Raw genomic sequence first — 18,662 nt, forward strand, 5'->3', positions numbered from 1 at the left:
GATATGTTACGGCTAATTTGGCTACAAATCTTTTTGATTTGCATGGGTGTTGCATTCTTTTCCCATTTTTGTTGTCTTCTTAATAAATTTGTTGTTATCTCAAAAGAGGATAAAAATAAAAATCTATGTTGATTGCTAATGTAGCTAGTTTTTTACTTCTGAACAAATTGATGATCATCTACCCACCTCCAATAGTACAGTATGGTATATTATAGTTTGTTGGAGGAAAGACTATGATGACCGTGAACATGATAATGGCAATAAAGGTTGAGTGTGTGCTACTTTATATTTTTTATTTATGAACGTTAAAGAATTTTATTATCCAAGACCAAAGCTAACATTTACAAATATATGCAAGTTGAAAGAGAACTACAACTCAAGCCAACTATCAGGGAAACGGGCAACAACCTTGGATAGATAATTGTTGAAGCAACGATTGTTCCTTTCTAGCCATAAGAACCATAGCCCTACAAGTAAGCAAAGCCACCAGATTTTTTGCCTGCTCTTTCCAACGCCACCGCCATTCCACAAAAAGTTTTTTTTTAATAAATAAATAAATAAATAAGTGCAATGGAATTTGGCGATAGCCATGCAATTCCGAACAACTTGAAGAAGCCATCCCATAAATTCTTTGCGAAAGAACAATAAATAAATAAATGGTCAATGCTTCCTCATCTTGGTAGCACATGAAACACATTCTAGAGAATCATCTTTCTCTCACGGAGATTGCCAGTCAGTCGTTAACACTTTGTTACATCCCACCAGTGTTGTGAATAGCGTTGTAGTGTAGTGCGTAGCGTACCAAAAACGCTACGTAGCGCATTGAAATAGCATATTTCCCCTGTAGCGTACGCTATACGCATGTAGCATGAATAGCATACGCCTCAGGAACATGCTCCATTTTGGTTAAAATAAAAGATGTACTTTGTTCTGTGAGTTTGTAAAGTGTTTTTAAATGGTGGTGACTCATATTTCTCACACGTGGCAGCATGTAGATCTATCCAGACTATCCTTCACACGTGGCACTACGTAGATTATAAACATGTGCTCATTTAACCTTTTCTACAATCTAAACCATTCAAAAATAGGCCTCCAAATGTACGAATGAGACTTTTTTCCTCTTAGGAGATGGTGGGAGACTTAGATTATTATTTTTTTTTTAAAAAAAAAAAAAAACCTTTTTAACTTAAAAGGTTACGAAGGTTTTCTTCCGAAAGCCCTATCTCGATGCCACACTTGCTGTAACAAGCTTCCTGGAGAACTTTGATTCTCTTGATCCAAAGGCCCCTTGAAGATGAAATTTTGCGTATTGAATCGGCCCCATAGGAGCATCTTATTCTTATATTTTCAAGAGCATTGAAGCCCAGACAACGGAGAAATCACATTTCCCCCATTTTGCAGCCGCACGGATACATAGCTCAAAAAAATCAGTTTTCGATTGATTAAATCTCTATTCAAGGTATGTTTTGGCCCTTTAATCATTGCTAATGAGTTTTCTTTTTATTTATGTTAGAAAGTTGTGGTTATTTTTTCATTTTTTTCATTTTTTTTCTTTATGGGGTCCTTTGTGGTGTTTTATGGCATGGTCCACATGCGCGGCCATGGCCCACATGCGTGGAGTCTACTGTGGTGTGTGTATGGCATGACCCACATGCGTGGGGCCCACTGTGATGCATCTATGGCTTGGCCCAACTGTGTATGGTGTCCAACCGTCTACTCGGTAGTGTATATTGTCCATCTGTGAATTTTATTTTTTCAGTAAATTGTGGTTAAATGACTATCAATTGGGAATTTTTTGTTTTTTAGTAAATTGAAAAGAGGGAGATGTCTGAGGGTAAAGAGAAAGAGAGATTTTTTGTGGAAATATGTTGAAGAGGATCCATGAGGACAAGCCCATAGAAATTATGTGTTTTGTAATTTTTGTGGTCAAAGATGTACTGGAGGCATGACTCGCCTAAAGAATCATTTGGCTGGACCAGTGTTTTAAATAAAGCATAGCGTATCGCGTAGCATTTAGCCCCCTATAGCGTGTAGCGCAATCTACACAATACTTTTTTTTTTTTTTTATATTAAAAAATAGAAAACATATAATACATTGTAAGAATAAATATGAAAAAAATGCAAAAAATAAAAATGGAAATGTCTACACATGTTTCATTTTTCAAGTAAAAGCAAGCCAATTCACATCAAAGTATTTCGTATTAGTATCGGTTGGCGTAATGGTGCCCACCAATACGGATACGGATATGGGGGCGTAACGGCCCGTAACGGTGCAAAAAAAAATTTTTTGCCAAAAAAATATGAAAAAATATGGATTAACTCCGGAATATTCAAGTATTCCAAATATGCATTCGTTTATAATTTGGAACATGTTTATGGTGGTGTAACGGTCCACTCTTTGGTGAGAATGCTATATCGGGCTGTCTGATGGATTTATGAACTTGAAAACCTGGAATTAACTACAAACTTTTGATATTTAGTTTTCTAACTAATACACACACACACACACACACACACACACACACACACACACTATAATGAATGTAATACCAAAACATCTTATATTTTCAAGTTTTCCTTTTATTTATTGTGCTAGTGCATTACATACTTCGTGACTCACATACATTTTAATTAAATATATAGATTTAGGACTTTTGTATCCTATTATATAATTCATATACCTAACAATTTGATATCATTTTCCTCAATAGATCTTTATAAAAAAAATTAAATTAAATTAGGGTAAATAGTATTGTCAATTCGGAGCTGATTAGGGGACCGTTTGATGCCCTAAACTAGCCTCAAATTAATGCAATCTATTGGCACTTATCCCACTAATGGATTGGTGGACATTTATTGGACAATGAAAAATGAAAAATATCAAATGGTCCTATTTCAAAAAACAAGTGTCTACAAACTAATAGTGAAAATTGTTCAAACAATTTAATTTTGGGATTGTGACTTAGCAACAATGGTCCCAAAATTTAATTGGTTAATTTTAAGTTGATATATACCTCATGTATAAATTTTTGGGGCCATGTACATGGGGTTCACTCGATTATGTATTATATATACATGTCATCCATCCGTTTTGTCAACTCATTTAAGGTATTGGAAAAAAAAAGGTAAATCCAGATCTTAGGTGGACCACTAGTGGGCTAGGTGGGCCACCTTGATATATTTGTATATCCATGCCGTCAATCCATTTTGCCAACTCATTTTAAGGCATGGTCCAAAAATTCAGGTAGATTTAAATCCTCAGTGGACAACTAGTGAGCATGCCTTTAAAAGTGGGGCCCACCTCAATGTATTTGTTGTATATCCATGTGGTCCATCCTTTTTGCCCACTTATTTCAGGGCATGGACCAAAAAATGAGGCTAATCCAAATCTTAGGTGGATCACAAAATGGGCCTTAAGAAGATTTTAGTGGTGGGCATTCAATCCCAATTGCGTGGTCCAATTGAGATTTTGATCCCTTCATTTCAAGGATCATGCTTTAAAATGAACTTGAAAAATTATGAATGGCATGGATTTACCATACATAAATCAAGGTGGGCCCCACCCCACGTAATAAAATAGTGAGTGTGCACTACAGATTATACAAAAAAAAAAAAAAAAAACTGCGTGGCTGTTTCATTCTGTTCGTTTTTTCTGGAAAAAGAAAAGGAGAGGGAAATTAAAAGAAAAGAGGGAAAGAAGAGGGGACTGAACCGAGAGAGAGAGAGAGAGAGAGAGAGAGAGAGAGAGAGAGGAAGAAGAAGAAGAAGAAGAAGGGCAGCAACTGCTGCCGCCGCAGCCCCATGATAAGAAGAAGAAAAGAAAAGAAAAAAAAAAGGTATGTTTTTTTTTTTTACCGTTTTTTTTTAATTTTTCTTTAGGGTTATGGACCGTAACGTTTGTTACGGTACCGTAACGGCCTTTATGGGCCGTTACGAACCCAAAAACAGAGGTGCCCCATTTTAGGGCCGAATCGCGTAACGGTTGATGCCGTTACCATTACGTATCGGCTGTTACGGCCAAAACGTGACCGATTTGGGATACCTTTCACATATTTAAACTAAATCAAATTAGTATCACATCAAAAACATTCTAAGCAAACTACTTTAATTAATGATGTCTAATTAAGAAGTTTAAAACCACAAGTCACAACTCACAGGCATAAACTATTATAAAATCCCAAAGGTTTAGAGGTTTAAGTACAAAACAAATTTCACATTCCTTGAACTCTCAATTCTCAAATTTAGCACTAAATCTACTAGGCACTAGACGTTAGAGGTCTTCATCATCATCATCTAATAGATTATCATCCTTGTCATCCTCATCCATGTCATCACTAGGTCTAGGCCTTTCATCATCAACATCTGCATCTACATCATCTACATCGTTCACTTCATTAACATTCTTGCCCATGTCTCCTTCCTCTGCTATAAGAGAAAGAAATTGTCCCATAGGACCACCTACACATTAAAGAAAGGAATTCGTTGGTTTTTTGTGAAAAATGTTCATGAAAAACTTAAGTTGGAAGCTATGAGTAGCACTTAACTTGCTAACCTTTCTTTTATAAGTTTTACTAATGGAAGGGGGAGGATTTGGGGTACAAGGAGTTGAACTTGAACCACTAGATGCTAGTGGTGGTGGTGGATTGTTGCTAGCTAGATCATCTACATTCAGAATAGTTGTAATAACACTAATATCAAATGCCATGCTTTGATCTTCGAGCCACGATACATTAGTTGGGAGAAGAGGGTCTTCTATTTCAGCAACCCATTCATCATCTGAGGCAATGTGGTCAACTAATATAGGATCCATTGTCATACTCGTCTTCATACTCCTTTCCCTTAATTTCATATTATACATCACATATACTAGAGAATTTATCTTATGTTGCTCTACCCGATTTCTCCCCGTCATGTGAATCTGTCAATTCCATATGGTGATTAATGTCAATTATTAAAAAAAAAAAACTTGCTAATGTACTAATTAAAGTTGTTTTAAAACATCAAAGAGTAAAAGAGTCACCTCCTCAAAAGCGCTCCAATTTCTCTCACCTTCAGAAGCACTGCATGTAAGGCTTATGTTGCTCTACCCGATTTCTCCCCGTCATGTGAATCTGTCAATTCCATATGTGAATTTATCTTATGTTGCTCTACCCGATTTCTCCCCGTCATGTGAATCTGTCAATTCCATATGGTGATTAATGTCAATTATAAAAAAAAAAAAAACTTGCTAATGTACTAATTAAAGTTGTTTTAAAACATCAAAGAGTAAAAGAGTCACCTGCTCAAAAGCGCTCCAATTTCTCTCACCTCCAGAAGCACTGCATGTAAGGCTTAAAACTTTGATTGCAAACTTCTTAAGATGTGTTCTATTTCCAAAGCGTGCCCACCAATCAGCTACACAAATTAATTAGAAATTAATGAAATGCTTTCAACAGTTATAAAAATATGGTATCCATAAAATGAAACTATGAATCACCTAGGGAACGCCTCATCATAATTGTAATTGCTAGCTAAGAACCAAAATCTCCTCTTCTAAAGTCATATTCATCCAATTGAATATCAGCATCAAACCGATCATTTATATCAGTGATCATCCTATCCATGCACTCCATCAACCCTTTTTTTTTTCTTTTTTTTTTCTTTTTTTTTTATCTCAGGGTGTGTAGAGAACTTATCTAAGTACCGTATTTGAGGATTCAAATAAAACCTAGCTGCATGTAGAGGATGATGAAGCTGAGACCATCTCTCATCTATCTTCTTCCAAATTGGAAGATATCTCTTCTTTACATTGTTGCAATTCAATGCAATCTTCTTCTTTGCCGAATCCATCAATTCATAAATGAAGCCCATCGCCAGCCTCTCCTCTGAATCTACTTCTTTCAAAACACTTACCAAAGGCATTGTGCTCTTAACACATAACACAACATGCGGCCAAAACTTTGGATCAAACATTATGATAGCCCGCACCCTTATTCCTTTTGGTTTTTTTAGCCCAAGAACATGAAGACCATTGCTCTGATGCAAACATGGCTTGAAGATCCTTCCTTTGCTTATAAATACTTCGAAGGGTGAGGTACGCTGTTGCAAAGCGTGTCACTGCCGGCCGTAGAAGCTCATGATTATTTGTGAAGCTTCTCATCATGCTAAGGACAATTCCATGTCCATAAATAAACTGTCACTGTTTTTGCCGTTTCGAGTGTTTCAGAATAAATCTTCATTTTTCCAATATCCTCCAACATTAGATCTATACAATGTGCAACACATCGAGTCCAATAGATCTTTCTTCTCTTATCCATCAGCTTCTTATCGGCGCTCACATAGCTCGAATGGTTATCTGTGATAACCTGAACCACATTTTCTTCTTTGATCTCTTCCACAATATCATTAAGATATTTAAACAACAAATTTTTATCTTTTATTGAATCTTAAGCATCAATAGATTTATAAAACATCATTCCGGCCGAACTATTTATTAAGAAGTCGATGATACTTCTATTCTTTCCCTCTGTCCAACCATCGGACATAATCAAACACACATAAGTTTTCCATGAATCTTTATATGCTTTCATCAAAGTATCAATGTTACCAACCTCCTCCTTTAGTATCCATGTTCTCTTCTCATGCATGGATGGTGGCTTCAATCCCTGCCTATACTTTCCAATCGCTTCACACATAGCCGGAAAGTATGAGCTATTACAAAGGTTGAATGACAAAGCATTTCCAAAAAAAAATCTCCCAATCGCCCTGCACACTTCTTTTCTCTATTCCCTCTTCCACTTTGAATTCAATGTGGCCTGTCGCGGTTCACTGCTAACAAATTGGTCTATGAGACCTCTTGCTCTCATCACAGGGTTACAAGTCCCAGAAGATCCACTGCCAATCACAAAAGCATCATTACCCATACTATCACTACCAAAATTAGAACAATATGTCGATCCTGCCCTTCCTATATCACGAAATACCTCATTTCTTTTATCTTTTTCATTGTGATACACTGTTAGAGCCTTTTGACACTCCTCTTTTGCTTCCGCTGTCACTTTTGGGCATAGCTTTATCCCATTGTGTGTTCCAGCCAAATGATTCTTTAGGCGAGTCACGCCTCCCGTACATCTTTGACCACAAAATTTACAAAACATAATTTCTACAGGCTTGTCCTAGTGGATCCTTTTTAACATATTTCCACAAAAAATCTCTCTTTACCCTTAGACATCTCCCTCTTTTCAAATTATTGAAAAACAAAAAATTCCCAATTGATGGACATTTAACCATAATTTACTGAAAAATAAAATTCACAGATGGATAGTGTACACTACTGAGTAGACAGTTGGACACCATACACAGTTGGGCCATGCCATACACACATCACAGTGGGCCTCACACATGTGGGCCGTGCCATACACACATCATAGTGGACCCCCACTCATGTGGGCCATGCCATACACACACTACAGTGGATTCCACGCATGTGGGTCATGGCATTAAACACAATAGAGGACCCCACAAAGAAAAAAAATTGAAAAAATGAAAAAATAACCACAACTTTCCAACATAAATAAAAGAAAACTCATTAGCAATGATTAAAGGGCCAAAACATACCTTGAATAGAGATTTAATCAACTGGAAACTAATTTTATTGAGCTATGTATCCTTGCAGCTGCGAAATGGGAGAAATGTGATTTCTCCGTTGTTTGGGCTTCAATGCTCTTGAAAATACAAGAATAAGATTCTCCAATGGGGCCGATTCAATGCCCAAAATTTCTTCTTCAATGAGCCATTGGATCGAGAGAATCGAAGTTCTCCAGGAAGCTTGTTGCGGCAAGTGCGGCATCGAGATAGGGCTTTCGAAAGAAAGCCTTCTTAACCTTTTAAGTTAAAAAGTTTTTTTTTTTTGTTTTAATATGAGTCTCCCACCATCTCCTAAGAGGAAAAAAGTCTCATCCGTACATTTGGAGGCCCATTTTTGAATGGTTTAGATTGTCGAAAAGGTTAAATGAGCACATGTTTATAATCTACGCAGCACCACGTGTGTGAAGGATGGTCTGGATAGATCTACATGTTGCCACGTGTGAGAAATATGAGTCACCGCCATTTTAAAACACTTTACAAACTCACAAAACAAAGTACATCTTTTATTTTAACCAAAATGGAGCATGCTTCTGAGGCGTACGCTATTCATGTTACATGCTACATGCATGTAGTGTATGCTACGCTACAGGGGAAATACGCTATTTTAATGCGCTAGGTAGCGTACGCTACACCGCTATTCACAACACTGGTGGGATGTAACACAGTGCTAACGGCCGACAATCTCCGTGAGAGAAAGATGATTCTCCAGAATGTGTTTCATGTGCTACCACGATGAGGAAACATTGACCATTTATTTATTTATTATTCTTTCGCAACGAATTTATGGGAAGTTTTCTTCATGTTGTTCGGAATTGCATGGCTATCGCCAAATTCCTAGGGATTGGCTCTATTAATCATTTATTTCCTTCCCATATTACCCATGAAAGCTGCGGGCGTCATGTACTACATATTGAAAGGTACCTGGAGTTTCAACCTCGAAAAACCAGGGTACGCCATTATGGTGATGTTATTTAGGTTATCTTCTCCTTAGAAATTATCAGATATGTTAGTGTTAAATATGAAGAAACATAAAAACTGTATTGCATTTTCATATGTATTACAGTGGGCAGGTCATAGGATTTAAGAATTTTTAAGGTACTGATTAATTTCAATATTAACAGAAAATGGGATTTGGAAGAAGGCAATTCAAGGCAACTATGGTTCTATTGGACAGTGGATGTTCCAAGCCTTCCATCTTCCCAATGATCGGGTCTTTGGAGAGCAATCAAAACAGTGGAAGAAACTTTTTGTTAGAGGATACAACTGAAGGTAGGCAGTTACAAAGCTCACCATTGGGATGGACCTTTTTGTCCATATAGATTGAATACACCTAAAGGAGTCACGACTAGATAGTGCTTCTCACACAGGAGACTTAAGTGGATGGGTATCCTTGGATTGGTAGGAGTCTCCTGGTTGATGCTAGACTCTTGCAGCTCTTTTAGAAGGTTGGAAACTTTTGCCACGAGGGACCATTCTTTGGAATCTCTGCTTTCAATGGTTTTTGGTCTATTTGGAAGGAGCAGAACAAATAGATTGTTTTGGAATAACACTGAAGATATAGGAGCCAAAGGTACAATTAACATTTAGCCTTGATTTTGAGGAGTTTTCTGGAACGAGGCAAAATGATCTCAGGCTAAAAATTGTGGAAGATGGAAGCTCGAGTTCTCGAGCTATTTTAGTAGCTTGGAAGATTGAGTTCTACTTCCTGCAAGGCAGGATTCTCCAGATTTCAGCTTTGTTTTGGTTTATCTGGAAGGAATCTTATGATAGATGCTTCTGAAGCAAAGCTGAAAATGTGTGCAAGGTGGTTGAGCAAGCTAGAGGGAGAATTATGTTTTGGCCTTGGTCTGCAAAGAGTTTGTGGACTTGAGGAAAAATGATCTGAAAATGGAATGATTAGAAAATGAAGGCAAGGTGGTTGGGCATGCAAGAGGGAGAATTATCTTTTGGCCTTGTTTTACGAAGAGTTTGTGGGTGTGAGGCAAATTGATCTCAAACAGGAATGATCTGAAATTGTGGAAGACAGATAGAAACAGTAGAGGGGAAAATAGGATAGTTATGAGTCCATGTTGTACTAGCATGTTGAATCTCGACTTTGAAGGAAGTTTGTTTAGGAATGTGGGTGGGTCCTATTGGTGTAGGAGTTGTAGTCAAAGTCGAGATGGATTGTTCAATGTAAAACCTTTGGCTGTGATTGGTGAGGATGACTTATCAAAGCAAAAAAGAGAGCTTTATGGGTAGGGTTAAAGAGATAATTTCTTTCATTCGCAGTCAACATATCAGATGTGACTCATTTAATGCATTTAATTGGGACGGGAGCTCTATAGGCAAGGCTAGTGATATGCTGTTTGTGATGCTCTTCCAGTTGTTATATCATGCTTCATGGGGATGCAACTTGGAAGCATGTACCATGCTCATGTCTCTAGACCAATGTTATTTAAATTACCAACCCTGTTACAAATCATGTGATCGCAATTACAGGTCATTTATGATCTGGATCACTATATTTATGAACCTGAAATTAAGATTCTATAGTCTTAGTGTTGATTAAGTTGTGGTGTAAATTTGTATTTAGAATATAGAGATTTATGCTTTGATCCATGCAATAACATGCATATAATATGAGACTATTCACGAGATCTATAATAATAACAATTTATCATTTCATATATAAATTGCGATGTCAATTCATGTATAAATCTAAATTGCATATATTTAGCACATGTATTGGATCAAACCCTATGATCCCTAGCACACAACCTATTGGAGGAAGCAACAATACACTTATGCATTTAAGTTCCACGTACCCAAGCAACTCACTATCTGGGTAAGTTTGCTTGGGACCTTTGTTCAACTTAGGAATAGCTCCCGTTTACTGTAGATGTTCCTCTGCTTTCTTTCCTAATATAGAATTGTTTGCAGGTTTTGGTTTTGAGCAATGGTAGGACCGTTGGTACTAGAACTATCAGCACCAACACATGTTGGACATGACTATTGTGCCCATTTAGAAATGTCTAGGCATTAGGTGCTTTCAAAAAATTATTTGATTTGATTTGATTATCAGCACCAACACATGTTGGCCCACTCCCAAACTCGTACTTCACAAGGGATCATAACCGTAGGATAAAACCACACCCAATTACTTCCTTTTCCCATTCGTAGGCCTTATAGGAAAATGCCATGTTTCCTTTAATTATTTGTTATGTATCCCTTTTCCTTTTTAACCATGTTCCTCCCTAATGAGAGTACATATCATTTAGGCAATACGCGTGGATATCAAGGATGATGCTGAAATGTTGATGGCAAAATCCAATGACGGATAACTGATGCCACTATTTGGCGAGCAACTTAGCGACAAATCACGTTAATCAGGCTGGATTTTGGCACCTTGCAAGTGACTCAACAATGGAAAAACAAAAACCTTTAAATTGGACTTCCACGTGCAGCTCAATGAGGAAAATCTCAATCTCAGAAACACACCACAGTGCAAACTGATTTTATTTTTTTTAGCATAATTCCTCTCCACGTAGAGTCTTTATTTATAAGAAAAATCTGATTACAACCAATGCATAGTTTAAACCCTAATCAATCTAGACCCTTCATTCGTCCTAACTCCTAATCCTAATAATCTATTTCAACAAAATGCTGAAAATGACAAAAACATCCCATGTTCCTTTCACAATCCTACATTTCCTTAGAAAATCAACCATAACTTGTTCATATGATGTCAGATTTTTATGATCTTAGCCTAATTGGAAAGCTAAATAATCTTTTAAACAGATCAGTTTCACATTGTTTTGACATCATTCGATATCCCAAAAGTGAGCCACGGGAAAAGTAACAAAAATAATAGCTATAAATTTAACTCTATCTAAATAATAAAAATTGAGAGAAAATCACTTTAAAAACAAGCAAACCAAAGATGAGAGTTGCCCAAAAAGAGAACTTTTCAAGTGGTACCTACAATGGATGGTTCTCCGGGTAAAAAATAACGATCCACGCATGATTCCTTAAAAATTTGGGCCATTGAATGGATTAATCGCGGGCCATTTGAAGATCAACAATGGAGATCGATGTAGCTCAAATGCTTAATGCGTTACTCCTCAGTTTGAGAAAAACTCATCCTTGAGTTTTGTTTCCACTTGAGCCCTCGAACAAATACAGTGATGAGACACAACGATCAATGGATGGTGGAGGCATATTATGCAACTATGATAGCAGTGTGTCATCAACAATGGGCAACAAGGTGGTGGTAGTTGTTGATGTTGAATCGCTGATGATGTTTTTGGGTAGAGGTTGGCAATGATCGGACCGATCTCTTTGGGCTTTTCGTCAAATATTGGACCTTAAGGTCCAATAATCCACCATCGCAATCAGGCACCTCATTTAAGATTGAAGATTTGACTAGTTTGAGGTAGAATCTATGATGGAATGGATTATAATGATGATGGTGAGCGATGGTGATGATGATGAAGGGTGGGGAATGAAAATGGAGATGATGAAGATGAATATGGCAGCAGTGGTAGAATGGGGAATAGGGATCGGTTACTGGTCGTGACTTCACTCTGATTCTAAATAATGATGGTCATTCATATTGTTGAGGTGAGACGTGCGAGCATCAAGGATGATGGCAAAGTGTCGACAACAGAAGCCAATAACGGATAACTGATGTCGTGATTTAGTAGGCGACCCAGCAACAAATCATGTTGATCGTGCCAGATTTTGGCAACTTGCGAGCGACTCAACAATAGAGAACAAAAATCCTCAAAATTGGATCTCCACGAGTGGCTTAGTGAGGCTATTCTCAATCCCATAAACACACAGGTGCAAACTGAATTTCTTTATCACCAATCAATAATTATTCCTCTCCACATAGAGGGTTCTTTATATATATATATATATAAACCGATTACAACCCATTCATAGTTTAAAACTTAATCAATTTAGACCTTTCGTTCCACCTCATAACTTCTAATCCTAATCATCTATTTCAACACATTAGCTTAAATGATAGGATATCCCTTATTCACGTCACAACCCTATACACCCTAAGAAAATCAACCACAACTTGCTCATACGATGTTGGAAATGCATGGTCTTAGGCTTGTTGGAAAGCTAGCTTAATAATATTTCAAAAGGGACTAATTTCACTTTTCTCGACTCCATTTAATATACTAAAATGGCCGCGAGAAAAGTTATGGTAATAATAGTTATAATTTAACTCTAAAACAAAGTAAGAGAATCTCTCTAAAACAAGTGAGCCTAAGATGGGAATCACTCAAGCAAAGGGCTCTCTTCATGTGGGACCTTCAATGGTGGCCCACCCTTCACATGGTCACAATCATGCTCTAGTCCCCCAGAATAAATATAATAATAATTATGATGATGATCTACACATGATTCTTTGAAAATTTAACCCATAAAGCAGTTTGATCATGAGTTGTTTGAAGACTGATGATGGAGATTTGATTTCGCCTAAATAATCACTACACTCCCCTTTTCACCTTTTGCCATGTGTCTTCCTTTGACCATTTGCCATTTGTCTCCCTTTGACCATTTTCCATGTGTCCCACTTAGGAACATGCCACGTGTCTCCCTTGGGCTAGTTCCCTTGTGTCCGCTTTGACTTTTTGCCATGTGCCCATCTTAGAAATTGTTGCCCCCCCTTTGACATTTTACCATGCGTCTCCTCTTGTACTTTTGTCATGTGCCTCATTTGTCTTTTCATGTGTCTCCTTTTTTGTCTTGTTGGCATGTGTGGCATTTGTCGTTCTACCATATGTATTGTTTTTTCTTCTTGTTGTGAGTTTCCTATTGTCTTTTTGTGCCATGAGTCTCCTTTGGTCTTTTTGCCCAGTGTCTCTCTTAGGAAATTTCCATATGTTCCCAATCTATCATTTGCCTAAAAACGACTGCCAAGGAACTCCCCCCTGTATTCTCACTTTCTTTTGTTTTTGTTTTTATTTATTTATTTGAGAAAATGACGTGCCCCTGCACCTAAAGAGAGTCCAAAATTACCAAAATACCTACCCAAGGTCCTATGGGTATGTGACATGTGTCCCTTTGCAGTCAATATTATGGGATTGTGCCACTCCCTTCCACCTTTTTAACCAAGTTCCTCCAAATTTACGAAAAGCCCATTTCCTAAATCTATAAATAAGATCCCTTGCCTTTTAGCAAATGGCATTCGGATTCGGTACTTCCCGCCCACCCCTGTACACTCCATCTCTCCTCTTCTCCTTGCTTTTAGACAAAACCATAGGAAATCCCATCCCCTAGAACATCTAATGTTAAAAGGAAAAGGAAAGGGGTTAAGGGTCGAAGACCCCTTTAATCCTCCTAATGCCTCCTAGTGCAAGGGAGGATTAGAGAGTTCTTCCCACTCATTCCTTTTTTTTTTGTACACTGGCACTCTCACCCCACACACACCCACGCACTCACACCACAGTGGGATTTCACCACAATGGGTACTCAAACCCATGACCTCGTGTTGAAACTCTTGTGAATCTACCACCAAGGCATGAGTATGGACCCAGTTCCCACTCATTCTTTTGATCGAAGACCATCTGTAGAAAACTAAGAGACACATTTAGACAGGGGCCTTCTCATATTACATTGCAACCCATATTATATTGCAACATATCTGCTACCCCACACTCCATTTCCCTAGAATTTTTATTTTGTGAATGAGGAGTATCAAGGAACGAGAAAGTGTCAAGGATCTATGAACCCTTCAGGTTTCATAGTGCTTCCTGTACTGGGAGGAGGATTACAAAGTTTTTTTCCTATTCAAATCTCTAGATCTAAGGCCCTCCATGGTCCATAGAGACGGAGTTCTCATTCATTTACTTACTACATCTCCATCCTTTTCGCACTTGCTTGCTCATTTTATTTTTCTGTTATTACTTATGTGAGGATTTTTGCCTAGAGCTCTAATCCCATGAACCTTGAATCCCATAGGGTAGAGACCGTCTACACATGCAGGTGGAGAAGGTGCTTGACACCTTGCCTTATCCAAGGCCCTTGCCCGGATCTTGGATCCCATTACCCTTACTGCTTTTCAAACACCTCCAACCACCTCTCCCCTATTGAATAGTGATTTAGAGCAGCTCTGGTAACCCTTCCTCTTGCCAGAATATTAGCTTCTGAGTAGCATTACAGTGGACATGAGAGGAGGAAACAGTGTCCTTACATAAAGTCATGAAACTCAAGTCATTAGATTAGGAACTTTCCACGGGTACTGGCCAGATTTGTTTTACTTTCATCTAGGAATAAATAAGTGCTGCTCAGCGCGCATTGACCTTCAACTATGGATGGCAAAATTCGAATTGCCTTTTGTAGAAACTCAAGGAAATAAACCTCATGCAATCTTAACCAAACAGAGGATGTTGGTGGAGAAAAATTAATTTGAATAGATTAGAAGAGTGGTGAAAGAGAAGTGTAGATATGCTACAGGAACTACTGACTTGCAAATTTTTGGAGATGGAATGTTCTCCTGAATAGAAAATATTATTAAATATCGAGTTATTAACTTATCATCTCATGCCAAGGTTGGGACAAAGTTCTTCATTAATGTAATAAAGAAATTGCCTGATTCATGATAACTTAAAAGTTCTGTATCTATGTATGTATGTCTATAAATTCATGTGTTTGTGTGCTCTGGTAAATATGACATTAACTGGCACGCTGCATTGTAGTGATTCTAAAGTCATAACTTGAATCAATTTTCATTCCAAGTATTCTGGAAAGGAAATCAGTTACTGATGAACAGCGCCAAGTAACTTTTAGGACTTGTTAAATGGGATGCAATCATGCTCTTTTGCTTGTTTCTTAAATTCCATGTGTAAAGATGAGTTTGATAGATAGGGTCTGAGGACTTGTGTCAAATGTGTTCATGTTCACCACCACCATCATCATCATCATTATCAGACATGACTTTGTTTCTCATGAGAGGTTGTGGGCTGTGCTGTGTAGGGACCCAGGAAGAAGATTCTCCTTGCTCTCTTGCCTCGTTCCAAACATCGACAGTCACGAGAGGTTTGAGAAAAGATGGATAAAATGAAGGGTAGGGATGTCGGTTCTTTTGAATGATTGGTAACATAACGTAGGGATCATGTATATCAAGATAATCCTCTCCATGTATTTTTTTTTTTTTTTTTTTTTTTTTTTTTTAACTTTTCGCTTTTGGAAAATTGGCCTAAAGGTTTTCCCCAATTTCAAGTTGATTGAAAATAGCATTCTTCCCAGCAAACTCGAATCCAAGTTACATGAATAGATAGAAGTCTAGTGCAGTGTTTTATCTACATATTATGTTAAGAGATTTGCCTTCTGCTGTAGTGGCAAGTATTGCAGTGATATCACTGAGGGAGGTTTGCTTCCTGTCTTTCCTTGAAATGTATGTCTTTCACTCGGTTGGTGTTAGAGATTTCAGACTCACAAAAGAGGTTGTTGCTATTTCTCTCGCGCGGAAGGAGATACCTCTTGCAGGCAATTCTTTGATGCATGTCTTGCATTTTTTATTTTTTATTTTATTTTTCCTTATTATGTCCACAGGGAACGCTTGCTGGTTATTTTTGCAAGTGGAATGCAGATTACAGGGGTTTTTGGAGACATGTTATTGAAATAAATAAACATCAGCCATTCAATATCAATAAGCTTTGACAGATGGTGGGGGAGGAGATGACATATGCTTCTCCTGCCCACATGTCTTGTTGCTCCGAGCAGCCAAAGCAGTCAGTAACTTAGATCTTGTGGATGCGTCGGGGTTGTTGCAGGCATGGTCGGAAGGGAAACGGTGCTTCAAGCACACCTTCTGATGGCAAATTTTGCAAGCGGCGGTGTTGGAAAAGGTCAGTACTTGTTTACATCGCTTGACGGGGCATGTGGGCTTTTTCTTATTAGAAGGATTGCAGTTCCCAGACTGTTGGTGTTGCTCCAAGATGATCTTGTCATCCTTGCTGCCGTCTCTTTCTATCGACATTGAACATGAGCTGCACACCACCACAGTTCGGCTCTGGCGCTCAGCTTTTGGGCAGTCGTGGGATTTGTAGGATCTATGCTCCACGCAATATACCTGCCAATAAGCCAGTGTTACTTTCGGACAAAACCCCAATCCAATGGTACTCCATTCAACAGCCAGCAAGCCCAGATGAACATAAATTCTACATTAGCTGAATAAGAATAATTGATAATGACACGATCAGTGATCAGGTCATGTGGGGGTGCGGCCCACCCATCTCAGGCATGGATGTGATCCACGAATCCGTGAATTGTTTTTGCAAGTTATCTCAACGGGTGTCATCATCTTGCTAAGCCTTATTATCCCAACTAATTAGGGTAGGCTACCCATGTTCCACCATTCCTCTCTTTATCTGGGAAAGTCACCTCAACTCAACACGCTGCTGATGACACACAAACATGCATGAGAATGATAGGCTAGTGTCTACACTCTCTGGGGCCCACTAATGGGTGGGTCAGATCCTCCTTTTCCATAATGTGTAACGGCTGATTGGAGGGAAACACAGAAAGTGGTACATACAAAGGGGACCCGTTGGGAGGATGGAGGCCTGACCTATAAAACCTACTGGACTTTGTGGGCCCCCACCTTATCGTGTATATACCATCCAAGCCATTCATCAGGTACATCCGACAAACGGATACAAAAAAAGGCCAATCCAAATCCAGCTCGTTAAGCATGATTTCCCATTGTTCACTCGGATGTGACCTACCTGATTGCCTCATCTGCGAGATGAAGAAGTCGAGGAGGTGCACCTGATGGACGGAAAGGAAAAGGGAAAGGAGAAAGTAGTAAAGATGGGGAAGGAAATGAGATGAGAGATGACAGACCATTAGACATGCGTCGCAGTTGAAGGGAAGAAAGTCCAGCTGATTGCATGAAGATTGTTGGCAGTGCTTCCCCAGCTCAGGAAACGCTTCTGTTCCTCCTCCTTCCATGTATGTACGTATGGTCGGTCGGTCGTTCGTTCGTTCGTTCGTTCGTTCGCTCTCTCTCTCTCTCTCTCTCTCTACGTCTATCCTTTTCGGGACTCGTATATTTATAGGTTTCCTATCGATGCCTTTCTATCCAAGTAAGTTGATTTTGCAGTTACAGGTTTCCGATGGACGCCTTGCGATCCAAGTAAGTTGATTTGCGGAGTCGTCCCAACTTTGCTCCTTTCACCCAAACACAGTTTTTAGTTATATATAGGGAGAGGTGCTCACCCGCGCACCTGCACACCTTCGTACATGTGTCTTGGGCACAAAATCTGAACGGTCCATGTGATCCGGCACTCTATGAAACCTCTAGGGATCAAACTTTCAGCTTGATCAAAAACTCTGGTGGGCGATGATATACAGAAACAGTTTCCTCCCTTGATTTGCCTCTATCTTTGCTATGGGCCACCAGAGTTTTGAATGAAGCCGAAAGTTGGTCCTGGTAGGTTTCAAGGGGTGCTGCATCACATGGACCATTCAGATTTTGTGCCTACGACACGTGTGCTACTCACCTAATAATGTGCGCAGGAGAGGGAAACGGATTGGCTACTCCCCCCTACACCAGCCAATGGCTGGTGGTCGGTGCTTTGTGGGCCTCACAATGATGTATGCGTTTCATCCATTCCGTCCATCTATTTTTATAGATCATTTTACATTATGAGTATAAAAATGAGGTATATCCAAATATCAAGTGCACCACATTACAGGAAACAGTGTTGAATGAGGGTCGACCATTAAAAACATTTTGGGGGCCATAAAAATTTTGGATCGAGCTGTTCTTTGTTTTTGTCTTTTCATCTGGGCCTGTATGACCTAATCAACAGATTGGATGTGAAATAAACAGTATAGTGGGCCTTAGGAGGATTTTAATGGTGGATATCCAATCACTATTGTTTTCATGTGGTGTTGTCCACATGAGATTTATATCCCTCTCATTTTTGGGATCAAGTCATAAAATGATATGTAAAAATGGATGAACGGAATGGATGAAACACGTACATGATGGTGGCGCCCAGAGAGCACCGACCACCAGCCACTGGTGG

At 38.7% G+C, this 18,662-nt stretch overlaps 2 protein-coding genes across 4 annotated transcripts in view; one reads left to right on the plus strand and one right to left on the minus strand.

Moving 5' to 3' along the window:
- Positions 1 to 16,020, plus strand: part of LOC131255430 (uncharacterized) — a 72,360-nt gene extending 56,340 nt beyond the window's left edge. For all 3 annotated transcript variants that reach the window (XM_058256137.1, XM_058256136.1, XM_058256138.1), the window contains exon 8: positions 15,601 to 16,020. In XM_058256137.1, the coding sequence (XP_058112120.1) occupies positions 15,601 to 15,669 (69 nt within the window). In that variant the 3' untranslated portion in view covers positions 15,670 to 16,020. The remainder of the gene's footprint in view (positions 1 to 15,600) is intronic.
- An 87-nt stretch (positions 16,021 to 16,107) lies between these two features.
- On the minus strand, positions 16,108 to 17,790 carry LOC131255431 (zinc finger AN1 domain-containing stress-associated protein 12). The gene is made up of 2 exons (XM_058256139.1): positions 17,473 to 17,790; positions 16,108 to 16,699 (listed from the first exon to the last, which is right to left on the minus strand). The coding sequence occupies exons 1-2, from the start codon at positions 17,578 to 17,580 to the stop codon at positions 16,274 to 16,276; spliced, it is 534 nt and encodes a 177-aa protein (XP_058112122.1). The 5' UTR covers positions 17,581 to 17,790; the 3' UTR covers positions 16,108 to 16,273.
- Between the last annotated feature and the right edge of the window lie 872 nt (positions 17,791 to 18,662).

This window comes from Magnolia sinica, chromosome 9 (assembly GCF_029962835.1).
Source record: "Magnolia sinica isolate HGM2019 chromosome 9, MsV1, whole genome shotgun sequence".
NCBI classification, from domain to species: Eukaryota; Viridiplantae; Streptophyta; class Magnoliopsida; order Magnoliales; family Magnoliaceae; genus Magnolia; species Magnolia sinica.